We start from the raw sequence: 19,948 nt of genomic DNA, 5'->3' as shown, positions 1-19,948 counted from the left end.
CTTGAACTTGAATGCCTTCTTCCTTCACCAAGTTAGGAAAGTTTTCTGTCACTATTTCTTTAAATATATTCTCTAACCCTTGCCCATTTCCTTCATTTTCTGGGACTTCTGTGATGCAATGTTATTACGTTTCCAGTTGTCCCACAGATCTCTTAAGCTGTCTTCCTGTTTTTTAATTGTTTTTTTCTTTTGGTTTTCTGCTTGTTTATTTATTTATTTTCTACCCTATCTTCCAATTCACTGATCTGGTCCTCAGCTTCCTCTACTCTGCCAATGTGTTCTTAATTTCTGCCGTCATCCTTCATTTCCAGTTGGTTGGTTTTCAATGTTTCTATGTCTTTACTCATGGTGCTGATGTCCTTACTCATGCTCTTGAGCTTCCTCAAGATCATGGTTCTGATCTCTACCGCTGATAATTTGCTTAGCTGCATTTCATTGATCTCATCTTCGATAGAGTTCTCTTGTTCTTTCATTTGGGATTTGTTTCTGTGTTTCATCATTTTGGCTATCTCAGTGGGTTTTGGAGCCTGCGAAATTTTCCTGTGGGTGTTGGTGTTGTGCTGTTTGTGGCTCCCTCTGCTGGGTTTGGATGAGCTTGGGTTGGGCCCACGTTAAACACCACTGTCAAGTCCTACTTTCCTGGGTAGATCTGCAAGCCCAGGAAAGGTTCAGTCATCCTCTAGCTTTCTCCTGGAGGCTAGTAGTCTCAGTTACTCAGTGCCTTGGAATGTAGCCCTGGTGTTCTGCATAAGAGTATTTCCAGAGGGTGGGATAGATGCTTGTTATTAATGAGCCTCAATTTTTATTTCTTTGCCTCACCTGGGAAAGGCTGAATCTCTGAAGGGGCGAGGGCTGCTGCATTTCCCCACAGCTTGGAGAAGGAGCACACTGGCCACAGGCCTTTGTGGCCACAACTCAGCAAAAACTCAGGTGTCCCCACAGAGTTCCAGCCTAGTGTGCCCTCCCTCTGCTATAGCCCCCATGTGAGTGGCTGTGGCTATTTTAGCACTCTGTCCTGGTTCACTGAGCTGTGGAGGTTGCTTGGTCTTTATTCCCCAAGGGCGCTGTTCACAGATAAGACTGCTGCTGTCCATGGGCTCCCAGCCCGCCACCCTCTCGTGCCTCTGCATATCCTACCTGTGTCCCTGGTTATATGGTCCTTTCCTCCTGCTTTTTTGTTGTTGTTGTTTTCCGAGGATTTGTGTTTAGTTAATTGTAATTCTCATTTGGTCTTGGGAGATCATCTGCATAGCTCCTATTCACTCGGCCTCAGTTTTTAACATCCTCTATGCCTAACTTGTGCACAGCTGGGTCGCACAGGCCTTCCTGCTGTCCCAACATTCTGCAGGTCCCGCGGGTTAGTGGATCGCACAGTCACTTTGGGGACCCGACTCTATGCCTATCTTATGGGCTGCTGGGTCTCACCGGCCTCTCTGTTGCTTCAGCACCCCACAGGCCCTGTGGGTAACTAGAACACGCTATCCCTGCTGGGTCACATAGTCCTCTCTGGTGCTTTTACACCCCGCAGGTCCCTAGGGTAATTGGATGACATAGCACCTGCTGTGTCGCACAAGCTTCTCTGGTGTTTCAGCACCCTGCAGGTCCCATGGGTAACTGGATGACACTTTCCCTGCTGGGTCCTGCAGGCCTCCCTGGTGCTTCAGCACCCCACAGGTCCCATAGGTAACTGGATGGCACAGTCCCTGCTGGGTTGCACAGGCCTCTCTGGTGCCCCTGCAACCTCCAGTTCCTGTGGGATGGCAGCTGGATTGCACCAGTCTCTTTAGGGCTCAGGCTTCCCACAGCTCTTGGGAGCTACTGGACCACACAGGCTTCTGTGGAGCCCCAGGTTCCACAGCTGGTGGCTGGGCAGTGCTGCTGCTCTGTGGGGCTGAACCTCTGCTCAGCTTTTGTTGTAGTTTTTGGAGATGCATCTCAGCTGCTGGTCTGTGCTTCTGTTGCATGGGGATGGATGTCTGCTCCCCAGCCTCTCTTGCTGCGGGTATATCTCCACTCTCATCAGGCTGCTACTCTTAGGGTTGGTGCTGGGCTCCAGGCTGTCTGCTGCTTCTGCTACCCGCACCATGGGAGCTCCACTACTGTGCACTGGTCTGTGTTGACACAGTTTCCAGTGGTCTCATGGTGACAGGTGTGCTGGTTGGCTCAGGATGCTGGGCCCTAGGCACTCCTACTGCCTTCTCCCAGGGAAGACCTGGAATCTTCCAAAATGATGGGACTTCCCTGCAGCACAGGCAGAAGCACCCTGAAGAGCTGCTTACAGAGGTAGCAGGCTGCTCCAACCACAGCACAGGAACCTTCTGCTCCATGGCTCTGTACTGCTCGGATTTGGTTGTCCACCTTCTAGTCCACTCACACTCTCTCACACACTCACTCACTGTCTCACACACTCACCCTCCCTCTGGTCCTTCTCACTGCCATCTTCTCCAATTGTTCTGTTATCAATGAAAATAATGTTTTCTGCTCAGAACAGCTCTTACTGCCCCTCATCAATTGGGCTTGTGTTTCTGCATTCTTAGCATTATTCAACACAGAGAGGCAATGTAGCTTGGTAGAAGAAGCCGAGGCTTTGTTCTCCCCAAAATTAGCTTCACTGTGTGACCCCAGGCAAGTTCCTTACCCTCTCTGTGTTTCAGTTTCCTCATTTATAGAATGAGACTAATACTCGCTGGTTGGGGCTGTTAGACGATTAAAGGAGATGGATTAAAATAAATGGCACTTAGTAAGTGCTTGGTAAAATACCTGATTATTATGTTTTAGAAGAGAAATGTGAATAAACAAGTAGAAGGGAGCGATACAGGGTGTTGCCTAGCAAGGGTTAACTTTAGCACTCTGGGAGGTGTCTTTCCAAAAACTTCAACGTGCTGACAGTAGCCAGTGAAGTGTGTGTGTGTGTGTGTGTGTGTGTGTGTATTTGTGTGTGTCTTTGCAAACAAAACATGTAGATACATGTCTTCATGCCTGGACTGGCTGCTTCAAACACTGATTATAGCTTAAGAACCAGAAAATAAATGTTTTCATTTGGGTTTTGAGGGAAAGTTTTTGATACTGCTTCTTAGCTGAGGCAGGCACTAAGAATTTAGGAGGTTCACTCTTTGCTAAACACTGATCACTTTTTATGTTTTTATTGATTTTTTTTAAAGAGAGAGGAAGGGTGAGAGAGAGATAGAAACATCTATGTGAGAGAGATACATCTTTCGGCTGCCTCCTGCATGGCCTCTACTGGGGATGAAGCCTGCAACCGGGGCATGTGCCCTGAAGGGGAATCAAACCGGCAACCTCTTATTGCATGGGGACACTCAACCACTGAACTACACCAGCCAGGCTTGATCACTTTTTTATTGGTAGATGGGAAAAGTCAAATTTAGATGATTCTAACATTATCAAGCTGAACTGGACTTCCTGGGTCAAGAAACGGGTCTGTATATCTGTGTGATACGGGTCTTTGTATGACATACTATAGACACATCTCTCACCTACTGGTGTTCTTTCTTCCTTATTTACTTCTTCAGACAATTATAGCCCATTAGTACTGTTACTAGGAGAGTAGATTGTAGGGTTCTGTGAATGGAATTGCTGTCTTCATTTATTTCAAACAGATGGAATACAGAGTTGATTGGGTGGCCCTGACTCCAACTCTGCCACTGACCAACTGTGTGACATTTTCAAGCCCTGTTGACTAACCACTTTGCAATTTAGTATTGTTATGCTCTAAAGGAAGGGGAAAAGGAAAAGTGTTTTGAAGTTTCTTAAGTACTCGGCCCTTGGGGGTGTTATCATTAGTTTCTTTCTTACAATGTATTTCATGGCTAGGAGAGAAAACATAGCTATTTAGGCCATAGTGTGTTAAGCTATTGCCTCCCCTCCACACTGACCCCATAACTCAGATGGGAATTCCAGTTGGAAAGTAAGGACCAATTGTAGAATTTAAGCCACCTAGTTCCTAGGCTGGAGGTCAATGGTCTCTGCTCCCCTTTTCCCAATGACCATAGGGGATTGTCAGGATAGCAACAAAGTCTTGTAATTTCATTTTCCCCCTAGCTAACGAAACTTGGAAGTGTCTTTGTTAAAAATGCCCAAGTGTATGTTTAATTCTGTCTTTTCATTCATTCCACAGTTATACTTTGCCTCCACAATTATATTTTGACTGTCTACTAAACACCAAACTCTGTAGCTCCAGAGATACTGTGGTGAATAGTCAACTGAATTCCCTGCCCTCTCAGACCTTCCAGTCTAGTGGGAGAAACAGATTCTGAACAACTCCCTAAATGGTTCCCAGGCAGTTTAGTCCCCATCTCTTCAAAGGTGAACCCCTCATCTTCCACACAAGATTATTCTTCCCCTAGGTTTCCTTATGTCAGTCAAGAGATCCACTCAGTTGCCCAATCAAGAAACCTAGAAGTCATCCTTCACACCTCCCTCTATTTTACCTATCAATTCCAATATAGCAGTAAGTTTTGTCATTTTTAGCCTCTGAGACATCTCTCAAACCCATCTTCATCCTGTCACCACTGTCTTGAACCTAATCCAAGTCATTGTTATTTCTCTCCTGGAGACCACAGCCTCCTCACTGGGTTCCCCGTGTCTGGTCATACTACCCCAGCCACTCCCTTCCTCTTGTGATATACATAGAGTTGACACTATAGGAACTTGTTTATTTGTCTTTCCCTTTTGGGGCTTCTCCCTGAAGTGGATAATTTCCTGTCATGTGCATCTCTCCTTTCTGTGGTTCTGTGATCAGAATGCCCTTTATTGCACTCTTGTGCAGCTATCTAAACTTCCAAAGATGATATTGTTATACCTGAGCCACTGGCTTCTCAGTGTGTATATTCATGCTTTAATTTCTTCATTCACTCAGCTAACATTTATTGAGCACCAACTGTGTATTCGGCATTGTATGTAACATTGGTAATTCAGTGGGGAGTAAGACATGGGCCTTGTCCTCAAGAAGTTCAATCTGTTGGGGGTATGGATACAAATAGACAACCTAGCACGTACTGTGAGCAGGAGTAATTATGGAAGGCTCCCTTGAGGAGCTGGTATCTTGACTGGAGCATGAATGCTAAATAGAAGCTATCGAGGATAGCAGAGGCATGCATGTACAAAGGCCCTGGGTCAGGACGCCAGGGGAGACTAAAGCAAGACTAGAGATGGCAGACCAATTGAGAGGCTGTTTAAAAACTCTAGAGTAGATATGAAGAAGACCATGAACTAAAGACCATAAGGACAGAGAGAAATGGACAGGTTTGAATTATATTTTGGAGATAGAATTGATAGTTCTTGCTGGTATATTGAATATGGAAGATGAGGGAAACATGAGGTCATAGAGGATATGAGCTTGGGTTTTGAGCTTGATAAACTTTGTGGGTTTCTGGCTTAATGGCCTTTATGGATGGTCTGCCATTTACTGAGTTAGTTCCATTAACTCAGGAGGAAGGAGCTGGTTTGGGGAATGGAGGCGGGGAGAAGATGATGAGTTTAACTTTGTTCATTTGGGGTTTGACTTGAAATATCCAGTAGGAGAGGTCTGATAAGCCATTGGCTGCAAGATATGGCATTCTGAGAAGAGAAATGTAGGCTAGAGGTTCAGATTTGGTTGTCATTAATATGTAGATGAGGTCTCCTTTGGAAAATGAGCAGACACTGAAGAGCCAAGTGCCCAATAGGACCAAAACACCAGGGCTAAGTAAGGGGGGAAATGCTCTCACATATACTTCTTATTCCTAGGCACACATGTCTGCCCTAAAGAGAATTTCTCAATGTCTGTGTGCATCTTCCACTGAAGAGACAGAGCATTAAGTACCCAATCATAATTTCTCCATTTTATCATAAATGATACCTAAAGAGGAAAGGGAAGTGATACATTCATGCTATCTGCCAGGTGTTTTAAATTCATTAACTCACTTAAATGCTCACAATAACCCTACATCAATGCTATTATTGCTCAGAGCCCTAGAGACTTGGAGTTGTTAAGTGTCTTGCCTAAGATCATATAGCTATTAAATGTCAATAAGAAGATTTGACTCCAGGTCTGTCTGACTCCAGAGCCTGAACTGTGATACCACTAACATCACTGCATTATTTCATGTAATATAACTGGATACTGAGGAGAGCCTATGTACACCCCTTGTCCCTTTTATGCTTCATAAATATCATTTCTGTTCCTAGTTTAACCCTTTGCTCTCCATTAAAATGCAAACCCCTCTAGAGCAGCGGTTCTCAACCTGTGGGTCGCGACCACATTGAGGGTCAAAGGATCCTTTCACAGGGGTCACCTAAGACCACTGGAAAACACATATTTCTGATGGTCTTAGAAACCGAGACACCACTCCTCTATCCGTCTCCAGGCGGGTCTGCCCACATGCACATATGCCCACATACAGATACGCCCACATATGAGACCTGTGGTGTGATGACATCATCACGCCAACCATGTCACATACACATTATGGGTTGGCGCCATAATGTACTTATGCAGACCAGTCACATATGTGTAGAGAGCAGATACTGTGTAGAAAGTATCTACTCTGTTAAAAGCAGCTACTGTGTTGAAAGCAGCAGTATTGGAGGTAAAATGACACTTCATGAATTATAATTACTGGGTAAATGTAAAATCATGAACTGTAAAATCATCAACTACTGCAAAATAAATATCTGTACCATGGGAACCTAATCTGGATGCTGATTGTTCTTTTTATATTCAGCTGTGGTTGATGTGAATACTGCCCCATTGTGATAGTAACAAGTATGTAAAAACAACAACAACAACAACACAGAGAATTGTAAATCATAAGAAATTTCAATGAACTGTATTGACTAAACTATGCCATGTATCATCTTTTATATTATTAAAGCTATTGTTATATATTATTTTCATTAGCAAACCATTCCATGACAATGAATCATGTAGAGAAGAATGTTAAGAAAAGAAAATATAGTGAGGATTTTTTACAGTATGGTTTTTCCTCAATAATTACAGCAGGAATTGAGAAACTGCAATGTGTTATTTGTTGTGAAGTTCTATCAGCTGAATCTATGAAGTCAAACAAACTAAAGCGCCATTTTGATAGCAAGAATCTTAGCTTTGCCAACAAGAATACCAACTATTTTAGAAGCAAAGCTGATGGACTCAAGAGAGCCAGACTTGACACTGGTGGCAAGTACCACAAACAAAACGTAGCAGCCGGAGAAGCTTCATATTTGGAGGCACTCAGAATCGCCAGAGCTATGAAACCTCACACCATTGCTGAGGATTTACTGTTGCCAGCAGCAAAAGGCATTGTTCGAGTTATAATCGGAGACAAATTTGTTACAAAATTGAGTGCAATTTCCTTATCTAATGACTATCCAAAGAAGAATAGATGACATGTCTGCTGATATTCTTGATCAGGTAACCCAGGAAATTAAATCTGCTCCACTTCCAATACTTAGCTTGCAGCTTGATGAATGTACAGATGTTGCAAACTATTCACAGTTACTGGTTTGCATGAGGTATATTAATGATGGCAACTTTAAAGATGAGTTTCTTTTTTGAAAACCTCTTGAAATGACAACTACTACACATGATGTATTTGACATAGTTGGTTCATTTCTGAAAGAACATAAGATCTCTTGGGAAAAGGTTTGTGATATTTGCACAGATGGTGCTCCAGCTATGCTAGGATGTTGATGTGGATTTCAATGTTTGGTACTGAGTGAGTCACCAAAAGTTGTCAGAACTCACTGTATGATTCATCAGCAAATATTAGCAATGAAGACATTGTCACAAGAGTTACAAGATGTAATGAAAAGCGTCATAAGTTCTGTCGATTTTGTAAAGTCGAGCACTTCAAACAGTCGACTGTTTTCGCAACTGTGCAACAAGTTGGATGCGCCGAACAGTGCTCTGCTATTTCACACTGAAGTGAGATGGTTGTTGACAGAAAAAGTTTAAAACGTGTTTTTGAGCTTTGTGATGAACTCAAAATGTTTTTTAATCAGAGAACAAGATCGCAGTGCGAAGCACTTTTTAGTGATAAAAGTAAACTTTAGAAAATAGTTTACTTGGTTGACATCTTTGCCATCTTGAATGAGTTAAATTTATCACTGCAAGGACCAAATGCAACATGCCTTGATTTGTCTGAATATATCCAATCATTCCAAATGAAACATCAGCTTTGGCAAAAAAAAAACAAAAAAAAACATTGGATGAAAATAAAATTTACATGTTGCCTATCTTATCTGCTTTCTTTGAGGAACCTGACATTGAACCAGACAAAAAGATTACGGTGATAATTTCTGTGAAAGAACACTTGCACATGCGTGCAGACAAAATTTCATTGTACTTTCTAAATCTACATGACACCCCATTTGTACTTACCAGAAGCCCATTCACAGCCAAAGTTGAAGATGTTCCTAAGACAGAACAAGAGGAGTTCATTGAACTAATTAACAACGATGCAGCGAGAACTGATTTCTCTACGCCAGTTACAAAATTCTGGATCAAGTGTTTGCAGTCATATCCTGTTCTGTCTGAGACTCTGTTGCACCTTCTTCTTCCATTTCCAACAACATATCCTTGTGAAACAGGGTTTTCCAGCTTGTTGGTTATCAAGTCTAAATACAGAAGTAGACTTGTTGTGGAAGATGACCTTCAGTGTGCTCTTGCAAAGACTGCCTCGAGAATTTCTGATCTGGTGAAAGAAGCAGCCTCAACCTTTGCACTGACGTTGGCTTTTTATGCATACTGTTGCAAAATGTAGCAATGTCGTTTATTGTTGTTATAGTAAGACTGTTACCCATGCTACACCATGCTTCAAGACAAAATTTCATTTATTTGTAAGTAGAAATAAATATTTCACAATATAATTACATATTGTTTTTGTGATTAATCACTATGCTTTAATTCTGTTCAATTTGTAACAATGAAAATACATCCTGTATATCAGATATTTACATTACAATTCATAATAGTAGCAAAATTACAGTTATGAAGTAGCAATGAAAATAATTTTATGGTTGGGGGTCACCACAACATGAGGAACTGCATTAAAGGGTTGCAGCATTAGGAAGGTTGAGAACCACTGCTTTAGGGAGAAGTAAAGCTCTAAGTTGTCAGTCATTTATGCCTCAGTGGGAATGAGTTTCAAATCCTTCCTTAGGAACACATTTTAAATATATAGGAGAAAAACACTGGAAACTTGAGGTAGGGATAAAAAGGCAGGAAGGGACCTCATAATGGAAAGTCAGCCCCCTGTAAGTTTCACAGCCCTACCTAGTTTGAGGCATGTGCTTTTCAGATTCTTATATGCTATTTCTTTTTTTTTATTAATTTATTTTTGTTACAGATGTTTCTCCTTTTTTCCCCATTGACACCCTCCTCCCTATTCCCCCACCCCGTCCCGGCTTAGTTGTCCATGTCCATTGGTTATGCATACATGCATATAAGTTCTGTGGTTTATCTCTTCCCTCCCCCCCCCACCCCCTCTTCTGAGAATTGTTAGTCTGTACCCTACTTCCACGTCTTTGGGTCTACCCTGTTCCTCAGACTGGAGTAATATGCTATTTCTGCATATATGTACTAGTTTATATGTAGACCCATTTCTAGGTCTGTTACCCCAGTTATTTGGGGCTGGGCTGTGGGTGTATGTGGTCTGACACCACTTAAAATGTTTACTGACCCCAACCCAGTGTAGTGATCAGAAGGCAGCCAGCCTGAGCTACAGTTGTGAACCTGTATTTTCTGGCCTTAGACACAAGTGCCAGCTCATTCTCTTGAGAATTAGACCCTGATGTGCATATGTAAAATCCTGAGCAGATGAAAGGCAGGAAAGCTTGTTGGAAAGAATTGGAGGTATCCCTTCTGCTCTCTGTGGGTCTGTTTGCCAAAATAAATGACATGTATCAGTGTAGGGCATTGGTCCAAGCCCATTGAAATTCTGCTAGCAGTCCAAACTGTGATGGTGTTTCAGATTGTTTCTGTGAAATGATCAGAGTTAGGAAGAGAGAAATTATGTGTGAGCATCTGTCTGCTGCAGCCTACTGATGGGGACAGTCCCAGAGGCAGGCCCTAGGTTGAGGGGGCCAGCCTCAAGGACCCCCTAGGACATCTGCCACTGACAAACAGAAAAAGAGCCACACGCTGGCAGAGGCGGTGTGGTTAGAGCCCCACACTGTTCCTCAGTAGCTACATGACCAAAACAAGTAATTTCTCTTTTCTTGGCTTCTTTTTCCCCCCACTTATAAAATAGAGGTTGGATAGGATTGTCTCTAAGGGCCCTTCCTGATGGAATATTCTGTGACTTTTGTGACACTGGTTTGATTTCTTTTTCTGTGTAGTGAGGCCCACCCACCACCTCATTATCTGTAGCCACTATGTTCTCACACTGACCTCTACTGGCTCTTATGAAAAGTGACACCAATCGCTTCTTCGTAGGAAAACCCCAAAAAAGCAGTTCATCACTGATTTAGTATTAAGCTTCAGCTAGATACTACGACAGAAACCCTGTGCATTGGAGACAAGGGAAAATGGTCATATATCTATAAGCACAGAATATTCATATCTAGAGATGGCTGACAGAGCAACCCACCAAAAAAATGCCTCTTCTTTTTTTTTTTTTTTTTGCCATCTTTAATTGTTTGCAGTGCTCTATACCACTGAATGAAAGGACCTCAGTGGATGGGAAGGCTCCTTGTCTCATATCTTATGACTGAAGCTCCAGAAGGGCCTGAAACCACGCTGAGGAGGCAGTTCTGAGCAGTGCCCCAGAGGCCTCAAGACATCCCAGAGGCCCTGCTTCTGGCCCTTTGGTTAGTCTTAGAGATTTTTAGCTGGGACAGGGCAGAAGTACACATTCTTTTGAGGGATGCCATTTAAATGCCTTTTGGAAAAAGAATTAGAATTCTAAGTATCCATGAGTTATTTAAGAGACTCACTTTAAGCTATCTGACTGTAACTAAGGAGTCAGCTTTGCAACTGTGGCAGATTCAGCATGCCCACCCAGCCAAGAGAAAGGGAATGGGCCATGGAACCCTGCCTTTTCTAGATGGAATCAGATTTCCTGTTAAGTCCAGCCCTGGAACTGCCTCACTCCTATGTCCCCTTGCTTACTCTTGCTGAACATGTGCTCACAAAGGCAAGAGACCAGAGGTGGAGTGTGCCAGCCCATGTGCCCATGCCAGGCACTGCTCAGGCTCTAGTTATATGAGCAAGACGGGAATTGGGCCACACCACAATCTGCTCTCTCAGTAGCTGTTTAATGGTTTATCATGGTCTCTACCTCTCCTGCTTGATGCAGGAAAGCTTTGAGCAGGGCTCTGACTTGGGTCAAACATTCTGTGCCCTGACTGCATCCTCTGTCCTAATAATAACATGGCTTTGGTAAGCCTGTCTTTGTCACACACCCCCGTCCTCCCACCAAATAGTCCCCTCTTCCCCCAACAAATGGTTTTTATCTGTCTCCCTTGTTCCAGCCTCAGGCGGGTTGCCCTGGCCTCATGTTGATACACACTTGTTCTCCTGAATGTTTGCTAATCAGTTTCAGCCCTGAAACACACTGCCTTCCTCTCATCCTTCCCTGTTCCCAATCTTCTAAGCATTCTCTACTTTCTACCACATATATTCATCAAATTTCCTAACTTGATTTCCAGGACCACTTTAGTTGGGGTCCACTCAGCCTTTCCAGTGTGGCTCATGACTCCCCCTACCCACTAAGTCATGGACAGAATGTAAGCGTTCTAAAAACTCCAATGCCAACCCTTCCTTTGTTTTATACTATTTATGCTCTGTTTCATATTTGTACTGTTTGCTGTAGTTTTGAGTACATTAGTCTTGACAGCTAGGCCCATAATTTAGACTTCTTCATTAATTCTCAACAGCACCCCCACACTACTTTTTTAATGTATTGTTCTTTTTCTTTTTAGTTTCATATAGATCGATAGATATGTGTGTGTGTAAAAATTCACAAGAGTCATTAACAGAATCATTGTAAATAAAATTTCAATAGCGGAATGTAAGAGCATAAAAAGTGAAAGCTCAACTCCCACCTCATCATTCCCAGAAATAAACCCATTAAACAGTCTGTAGCCTAGCATCCTTTGTAGGCTGCATGCAAGTTGGGTGTTAGGGAATTGCATCTCCTTGGGAAGAACATTTTTTACTTTTTTACAAGAGTCTTAGGTCTTCATGGGCCTAATTCATACTGGAAATTGTACTCCAAAAGCCCTATACAGCTGGTGGTCATTTGCGTCTTCAGTACATGACTAGCTACCACACAAAGCATCTATCCTGTTTTCAGCCTTTTGAGAAAGTAAAACTTGAAGGTGAATATTAAAGGGCATGTTTAATGGGTTTTTCTAAAAGCTTTTCACAGACCTGTAGGAAATTGCAGGTAGCCAGTAAAGGGGCAGAAAGGTGGAGATGGGAAACATTTATGAAAATAGGCTTTCTAACTGATATGGTGTTGTGTTCTCTGAAAGGTAATGAACATTACTAATGGTTTTCATTTTTCTGCCAAGAAAATTCAGTCCCTGCTGGCATTTGTTCTAAATGATAGACTAGCCCACCTGTGTGGCACCCACTGGAGTTAATTAACTGTCTCAGTTAGCTTTAAAATGTCAGCCTGAGCTCTCAGACTTCACTGCTACAGACAGATACTTTATAACCAGGGAATTCAAAATCTTCATTGCTACAGATACTTTATAACCAGGCTGCTTCTTCTTGCTATCATAATTGATACTTAATGTATATTCTCGGGCTCCTTGGATTGTACACCTTCTAAACTGTGCAGTTGGTGGGAGGAAACGAAAGGAGAGAGAGACAGGGAAGGAGCAAATAAACTATTCGTGTGCACGTGTGAGCGTGTGTGTGTGTGTGTGTGTGTGTGTGTGTGTGTATACTCTCTGTGAGCATCTGTTTCCAGTTTCAGTGATGGAGTCCTAAGGTCAATCAAAAAAGTCAGTTCTGACATATTGGTCAGCCCATGGGCTTCTGGGTTCTTCTCTCTCTGGAAAGTGTTCTTTAGGCACAGCCATTTATGGACTTCACAGCAAGCATGTGGTTGGCCATTTGGACATGAGTTATAAAATGTCATGATGTTCTCCAGCATTCTTTTCTTTTACTATTTTGACAATCTGATGGATCACCTGGCATTAACTATGAGGAGGACAATATTATCCAGCCTAAATAACTAATCTCATAAGAAGTACAAAGTTGAAGCATCTTGGTGCACATGAATCTTATTAAATGTGCTTATAAAACACGTTCTATTCAAATAACTTTAGAAGCCCCTAAAATAGCCTTTTCAGATCAGTGTCTGGAACTTTGGCATGCTTCCCAGATCTCTAAGTCAAAGTTATTTAATGAAGTGATGACAGCGTTCTTTGTGCATGGGAAAATGGGAACTGTTGATGTTAAGTCCTCTGTTAACTAATTCTACTTCTATCCATCTTAGGGGCGACCAGGACTAATTGGAATTCAAGGTCCAACAGGTCCTCCAGGATTTGCTGGCCCTAGTGGTTTATCAGGGTTCAAAGGAGAACGTGGCTCCCCAGGCCTTCTGGGAACATACGGACCAAAAGGAGATAAGGTAAGAGCACCAAAGCTTGATTTTCCTTTGACTCATGGGTCACAAGTATGAAGGTGAAAGGTTCTAAATCTCGGTTCTATTGTGGAAATAGCACTACTCCTGAATACTGTGGTGTTGGGCTACATATTTTAATAAGAGACAGGCTGGGTGGTGTGCTATTAATGCATCAGCCCATTTCTGGAGAGACTCCCATTGCAAGCAAACCATAAAGTGCATTATTAGCTACTTGCTAGACAAGTAGACTCACTGTGGTGTGAAGTCATGTAGTTTTGAGTCAGAAGTCTAATCATCTGGTCAGCAGAGTCAAGGTAACTGGGAAGCAAGAGCTAAGAATACTTGGAAGCAATCTGAGCCACAAGTATAAGAGAAAAGATACAAGAAAAGAGGTTGGTCATGTCATGGTGGCTGACTGACTTGAGTTTAGCACTCAGTTTATGTCCCCTGCTGATTTTAGTCACCACCTCTTCACCCCACTAGTGAGGAAGGGATTCCCACCCAAGGGTAATGAGGATGGCCAGAGATATGACACCTGACATTGAATAGAAGAGATGGACAACACGTTAATTAGTCACATATACTCCCAGCACAGACGGAGAACTAGACTACACACTATGCAGGGCCACATATGGGTTGCCCTCAAAATCAGAATAAACCAGAAGTGGCTATGGGAGGCAGATTTTGTAGAGTCAGGGAGGTGAGGTGCCTCTTGATTCCTGAAAGAGAATGTAATTGGCTTGTTTGAATAATTCAGTGGACCAGCAGAGAACTAAAAACCCAGTACTCATGGATAAGCAGGAACTTCATCTGGTCTGTTTGGTTAGGTGGGCCATTTGCCTAGGAGATCTTATCTACAGGAGTAGAGTGAAGAGGCAGACTTGTGGTTAGGTCATTTGAGGCCCTCCTGGTTTGCCCAGATATCAAGGCACCATATAATATTGAACATTAAGTTTAGAACTTACACCACATTGCCTAAGACAAGAACTGGTCTCATAATGTAAACGTATCCAAGACCTTACGCAGTAGCAAGTGATTACTTCAAACTGGAGCAGGGAGCAAGGTGATCCAATGTGGAAGAGGAGGTACAAAATGATTCTTAACAACTTAGGTCATAAATCACATGAACAAACTCACTGGATCACATGGAGATCAACTGGATTATATCAAATTCCTCTCCCTCCTTTGTTTTAGGGTCCCAAGGGAGTTCCTGGCTTTCTTGGCATCAATGGGATTCCGGTGAGTGTGTCCGCAGAGACATTTTAAAATAACACCTCTAGGTTCTGCCTCATAGCTCAAGAACTTTGGCCTTAGCAACATCTTGTCTTTTTATTTTTTTCTTTATTATTTTGGAGAGAGAGAGGAAGAAAGAGATAGAGAGAGATAGAAACACTGATGAGAGAGAACATCAGTTGACCACCTCCTGTATGCCCCCCACTGGGGATTTGGCCCACAACCCGGGCATGTGCCCTGACCAGGAATCGAACCAGTGACCTCTTGGTGCATGGGTCGATGCTCAACCACTGAGCCACACCAGCCAGGCAGCAACATCTTGTCTCATGCAAACATGCTCAGGATCAAGTGTTGAGATGTGCATGTTAAGGTTTGAAGGGAAGTGGTTGCACAGTTTCCTTAGGATTCACTTACAGGCAGCACCAAATCAGATGGTTGGAGATGCAGAGACATGTGCAAGCATAAGAAACCACCAATATCTTAGTCAAAATGAGATAGGTCTTGTGGGTTGAGGGGAGATTTAATTGGGGATGAGAGACTGGCTCTAAAATGTGGAGTCAGTGCCACATTAGAGAACATACATACTCATTACAAGAAATTTAAGAAAGTACATGAAATTAGGTAGAAAAATATCTTGATACATTTCATTCGAGTAATTTATTCTCTTCAGGTTCATCTCATTTCAGAGTGAATTTCCCATTGGTTTTTATAAAATGACTACTTCAAAGATGACTTGGAGGCAGCCTCTTTCATTCATCCTGAGCACCTGGCTTTGCTGGATATAAGTGGGGAGTTTGGAGCTTGCAGACATTTTCTTCTCCCATTCCATCCAACCTATTCTCTTAGTTTCTCCATTTTCACCTCATATCCCTACTTATCTCACCACTGGAGATCATATGATAACATTTGCCAACCATTAAAATATAATATTTGGAACTTTCTGCTATCACATTTTAGTTATGTCCTTTGGCATGTCTCCATGTATTTAAACATTAGCCTTGGCTATTTGTCTATAGCAATGGTTTTCAACCTTATTTAAGAAAAGAACCAAGTCTTGTGTGGAAGCTCTAAACATAACAGCTTCTTGCGTGATACTACATAATCATCTAGTATCAGGGAAGGGGATTCAAATTTCTGTGCCGATCTATAGCTATTTCTTGAACACCTGCTATATGTGCTAGCAATCTACTATGGGGATACAGAAAAAATATATATATGGATCTGCCCTCAAAGATGTAATAATTAGATCTGCTTTCTCTCCAGATCTAGTGTACCTTTGTGGATTTGGAGACTAGAAGGCTCATTTAACTTGTATTTGTTACATGTATCAACAAATCAGCCATCAGATTTTTACATTTTATTTAAGTGCAGGCTCTGCAAAATGCCCAGAAATGGGCCAGTGTTGGGGTCAGCCATTATTTTGTAATGCTTCCTGGAATTGTCTTGTGGCTGTGTTCCGATGGCTACTTTATGCAGTCTCCACTCAGAATGTATATCTTTTAGGAGCCAGTGGGTAAGGGAAACTAGCAAAATGGAGGCTACCTCTTCCATTTATCCTCTGGAGCTGGCTTCACCAGAGATGAGTGTGGGGATTTAGAGCTTTCAGTGCTAATATCTTCTTCCTTCTGTAGTCTCTTTTTAATGGGGGCTGGAAGGAAGTAAATTCTGTGATGCAGAGGCTGATTCCACTTCTGAGCTGGAACTCACCCCAGAGTCCAGCTGGACGCTTCTGCCTCCAACTCATAACTTAGAGAGCACTGGAGCTTGCAGGAATTTATCACTTCTGTTTGGAGCTCATTGCTTGGGAGAAAGTTGTAGGTATCCATATTCCTCCAAATAAGTGTGCTGCTCCTGGTGGAAGCCCCCACTCCCTCGGACTTTCACTGGTCCTTCCCTTGACCACAGGCTGTATATCTTTACTTTTGACTTTCAATTGCTTTAACAAGAGGCTCCAAGCATCACTTACTCCATGAAATTATTCTCCTTTGTTCCTCCTCTCTCTTCCAGCTATTAACAATACATTTATTGAGCACCTTCTGTTTACTGCTTACTTCTTCCTTTTATCTGTAATTTTCCAGAAGTCCTTGATATTTTTCCCACATCCCCTAGCTCCTTATTACATGTGGCTTATGGTATTTATTGATTGTTTTGTGTGATAGTCTTATCTAGCTCCTTGAAAACACAAAGCATGTCTTTTGCTCTTCTCTGAGGCTTCAGAGACCCCTGGGTGGAATTCAGCATATACTAGGAATTCTAGAAATATTTTAGGGACTGACTCCAACCTCCAGAACCTATATAAGCAATAGTTGTCAGATTGATGAGACTTCCTCGGACAGAAGAATACAACAGACACCCTTTGCATAATCAGACTATTTTTCTCAACTTTCTGTGGCACTTACTAAGCAATTTGACTGAAGTCAACAGCTTCCCCAACACATCTTACTAAATTGAATCACTACACAGATCTGATATCCCTCCTAATATTGGCTGATCGCTAACGTATGTGCTACTGATTTTGTTCCCAAAACTCCAGTTTTGCTATCATGTAGACAATTTCGACAGGAATGAGTAAGTAGTGGTTTTATGATCATCCAATTATGTGCACTAAGGGACACAGCAACTAGCGGAAGGAGTGAACAAACAAGCATTCATCAAGATATTCAACATTAAAACAACATAGACTAGTGGTAGTGGGGCTGTGGCTTTTACTGATAACACAGCTGTGATTTGGGGTTGTTGGCATCCACAAGAAGTGTATGTTTATCAAATGTTTTTAGTTCAGATACCTTTACAGAAGAAGTTTTCAAGGTACCCTTTGCAATTTATGTTTAGCTTTTCTCATGGAGTCAACCTTAAACATTTTTATGCCTAGAGATGTGTAAATGAACATACCACTCACCAAATAGCAACTATTCCTTTCAAATATGGCTTATGAGGAACACTGCTTTTCTAGAATACAGCAGGTCCTCCTATTATATATGTTCAGACAGTTATGGTTATATAGAACCATAGTTTTATCCCTTAAAAAGCTACATCTTCTTGAAGATCTGGCACACACATATGAAAAATCATTAGCAATAACCAGGAAGGGCTATGTGCCAGAAATACTATGGTACTGAGAGCTGAGAGGAGACAGAACTCAGCCTGGTGGCTCATCCTTGCTGGGATTAGAGCACAAGTCGGACTGGCTTAAACATGCTTTATCCACTATCCCATGGTGTCAGCTGGCTAGGAGAGGGCTGACAGGACTTTCAGAGGTCAGAGATTAATCCCAGAGAATTTAGCTAAGGTAGGAATGAACGAACAGATGTCCCTGGAATCCTGCACAAAGGAGGTATCAGGAATTCAGGCAAGAAAACTACAGAAGGACTGTGGCCCAAGAAAAAACTGAGGATACTAACGGGTAAGAATCCAAGCAAACGATCTAGTGTCAAACAGAACCAAGGCCCCAGGACTAAGAAAGATTCCTAATACTGAGTCAGCCTGTTGTCTTGCCTTAACTCATCCCTGTTACTCAACTGACTGATTAGCTTAGCTGGGACATTTTAAAGCAGTGATCAGGACCTGAGGAAGAAATATGTACTACACTTGAAAAGGTTAACAGAAGTGTTGAGTGAAGGGTATATTTAAAGGATGTAGTCAGGATTAATAGAAACAATAATGGATTGTGAAGCAACTAACAAAGCTGTTACCACCCCTGTGCCCAAAAGGGAAAGAATAAATGGTAATACTAAAATCCTATAAGACCTGGAGCCGTGGAATAATGGTTGCCCAACAGTAGCTAAAACTAGAGAGAAATGTAGCCATTGCCAGAGATATAGCCAAGGAAGGAGGGCATAAGGGAAACAAATAGCCTATGCTCTTTCTCCTCCTGCTCTTTGATCTCCTGCCTGTATATACTTGTGTCCGAATACAACTAGGAGTCAAAGAAAAAAGGAATTTACACAGTGCTTTCCATAAAGGTCAGCTTTCCAAAGCACTGATCAGGGAAGATACAGTATAGATCTTCAAGGCAAACAAGAAGAGCCATCTCATTTGGTAATAAAATGTTGATGACTGTAATAAACTATCTCATTTTCCCCAGTAAAAAATCATCACCTGGCCCTGGCCAGTTTGGCTCAGCGGTTATAGCGTCTGCCTGCGGTCCGGAGACACCCGGGTTCGGTTCCCGCTAAGGGCATGTACCTCGGTTGCAGTTTGTCCCCAGCCCTGGTTGGTCGTGTGGGTGGCAGCCACTCGATGTGTCCCTTTCACATCGATGTTTCCCTCTCTCTCTCTTCCTCTCTCTCCCTCCCACTCTGTCTGTACAAAAAATGGAAAAATGTCCTCGGATGAGGTTTAAAAAAAAAAATCATCACCTGAGTCTGCAAATGTGGCAAAAGTAAAAATCGTCACCTGAGTCTGGAAGGCACAGATTGAGCAAGTTTATTGAAAGGATGTTTACTGACCACTCCTCTAGATTTAGCATTCTGAGTCTAGCAGTGTAGACTCATACTTTTATATTAACACACTATCTCCTACAACTTAATGACAATGAAAATAAAACAATTCTATGGAGCGTTTTCTCTATAAGATTTTGATAAAAGTTTGTTCCCTATAATAATTCGAAAAGTTGACTTTTGAACACATGACATATTTCCCTCAAATCATTAAATATATATATATATGTGGGAGTCTACCTTTTATTGACCCATCTAGTTTTCTGGTCTTTCATGCCATCTCTTTGCTGCATACCCAACACCCCAAACTGCTTTTGATAGGTAGAGAAAGAGATATTGTCTACAGAAAAAGTAGACTCTATGCACCAAGAAAGCTCAACTCTAGAAAATTGCTGAATTAATACCAACTCTATGTAAACGATTACTAATACCCCAGTAAAACAACTGCCTCAGTAGTGAGTATGGAGAAGAGGGGAAGATACAATTCCCTAGCTGAAGCAATAGCATAACATGTGATAATGACGAAAAAGGATTGAAAGTGTAGCTTTTCCAGGACATGCTTATTTTTGACCAAACTGCTTTCAGGAGAGGTGCAGCTGTGGAAACTCCTTCTGTTCTGTTGACCAAAACTCAGCATCATTTCTCATACAGAACTTTCAATACAGAAAGCCCTACCAGTTTTCCCAGGTTCCAATCTGT

General features: G+C 42.2%; 1 protein-coding gene across 1 annotated transcript in view; it reads left to right on the top strand.

Moving 5' to 3' along the window:
• COL4A6 (collagen type IV alpha 6 chain) overlaps positions 1-19,948 on the top strand; it is a 438,122-nt gene that overhangs the window by 324,096 nt on the left and 94,078 nt on the right. The window contains exons 4-5 of the mRNA XM_036271343.1: positions 13,449-13,583; positions 14,772-14,816. Coding sequence (XP_036127236.1) covers positions 13,449-13,583; positions 14,772-14,816 — 180 coding nt within the window. The remainder of the gene's footprint in view (positions 1-13,448; positions 13,584-14,771; positions 14,817-19,948) is intronic.

The sequence above is a fragment of the Molossus molossus genome, unplaced genomic scaffold (assembly GCF_014108415.1).
Source record: "Molossus molossus isolate mMolMol1 unplaced genomic scaffold, mMolMol1.p scaffold_m16_p_2, whole genome shotgun sequence".
Classification (NCBI taxonomy): domain Eukaryota; kingdom Metazoa; phylum Chordata; class Mammalia; order Chiroptera; family Molossidae; genus Molossus; species Molossus molossus.
This window is presented reverse-complemented; position numbering and strand designations above follow the sequence as displayed.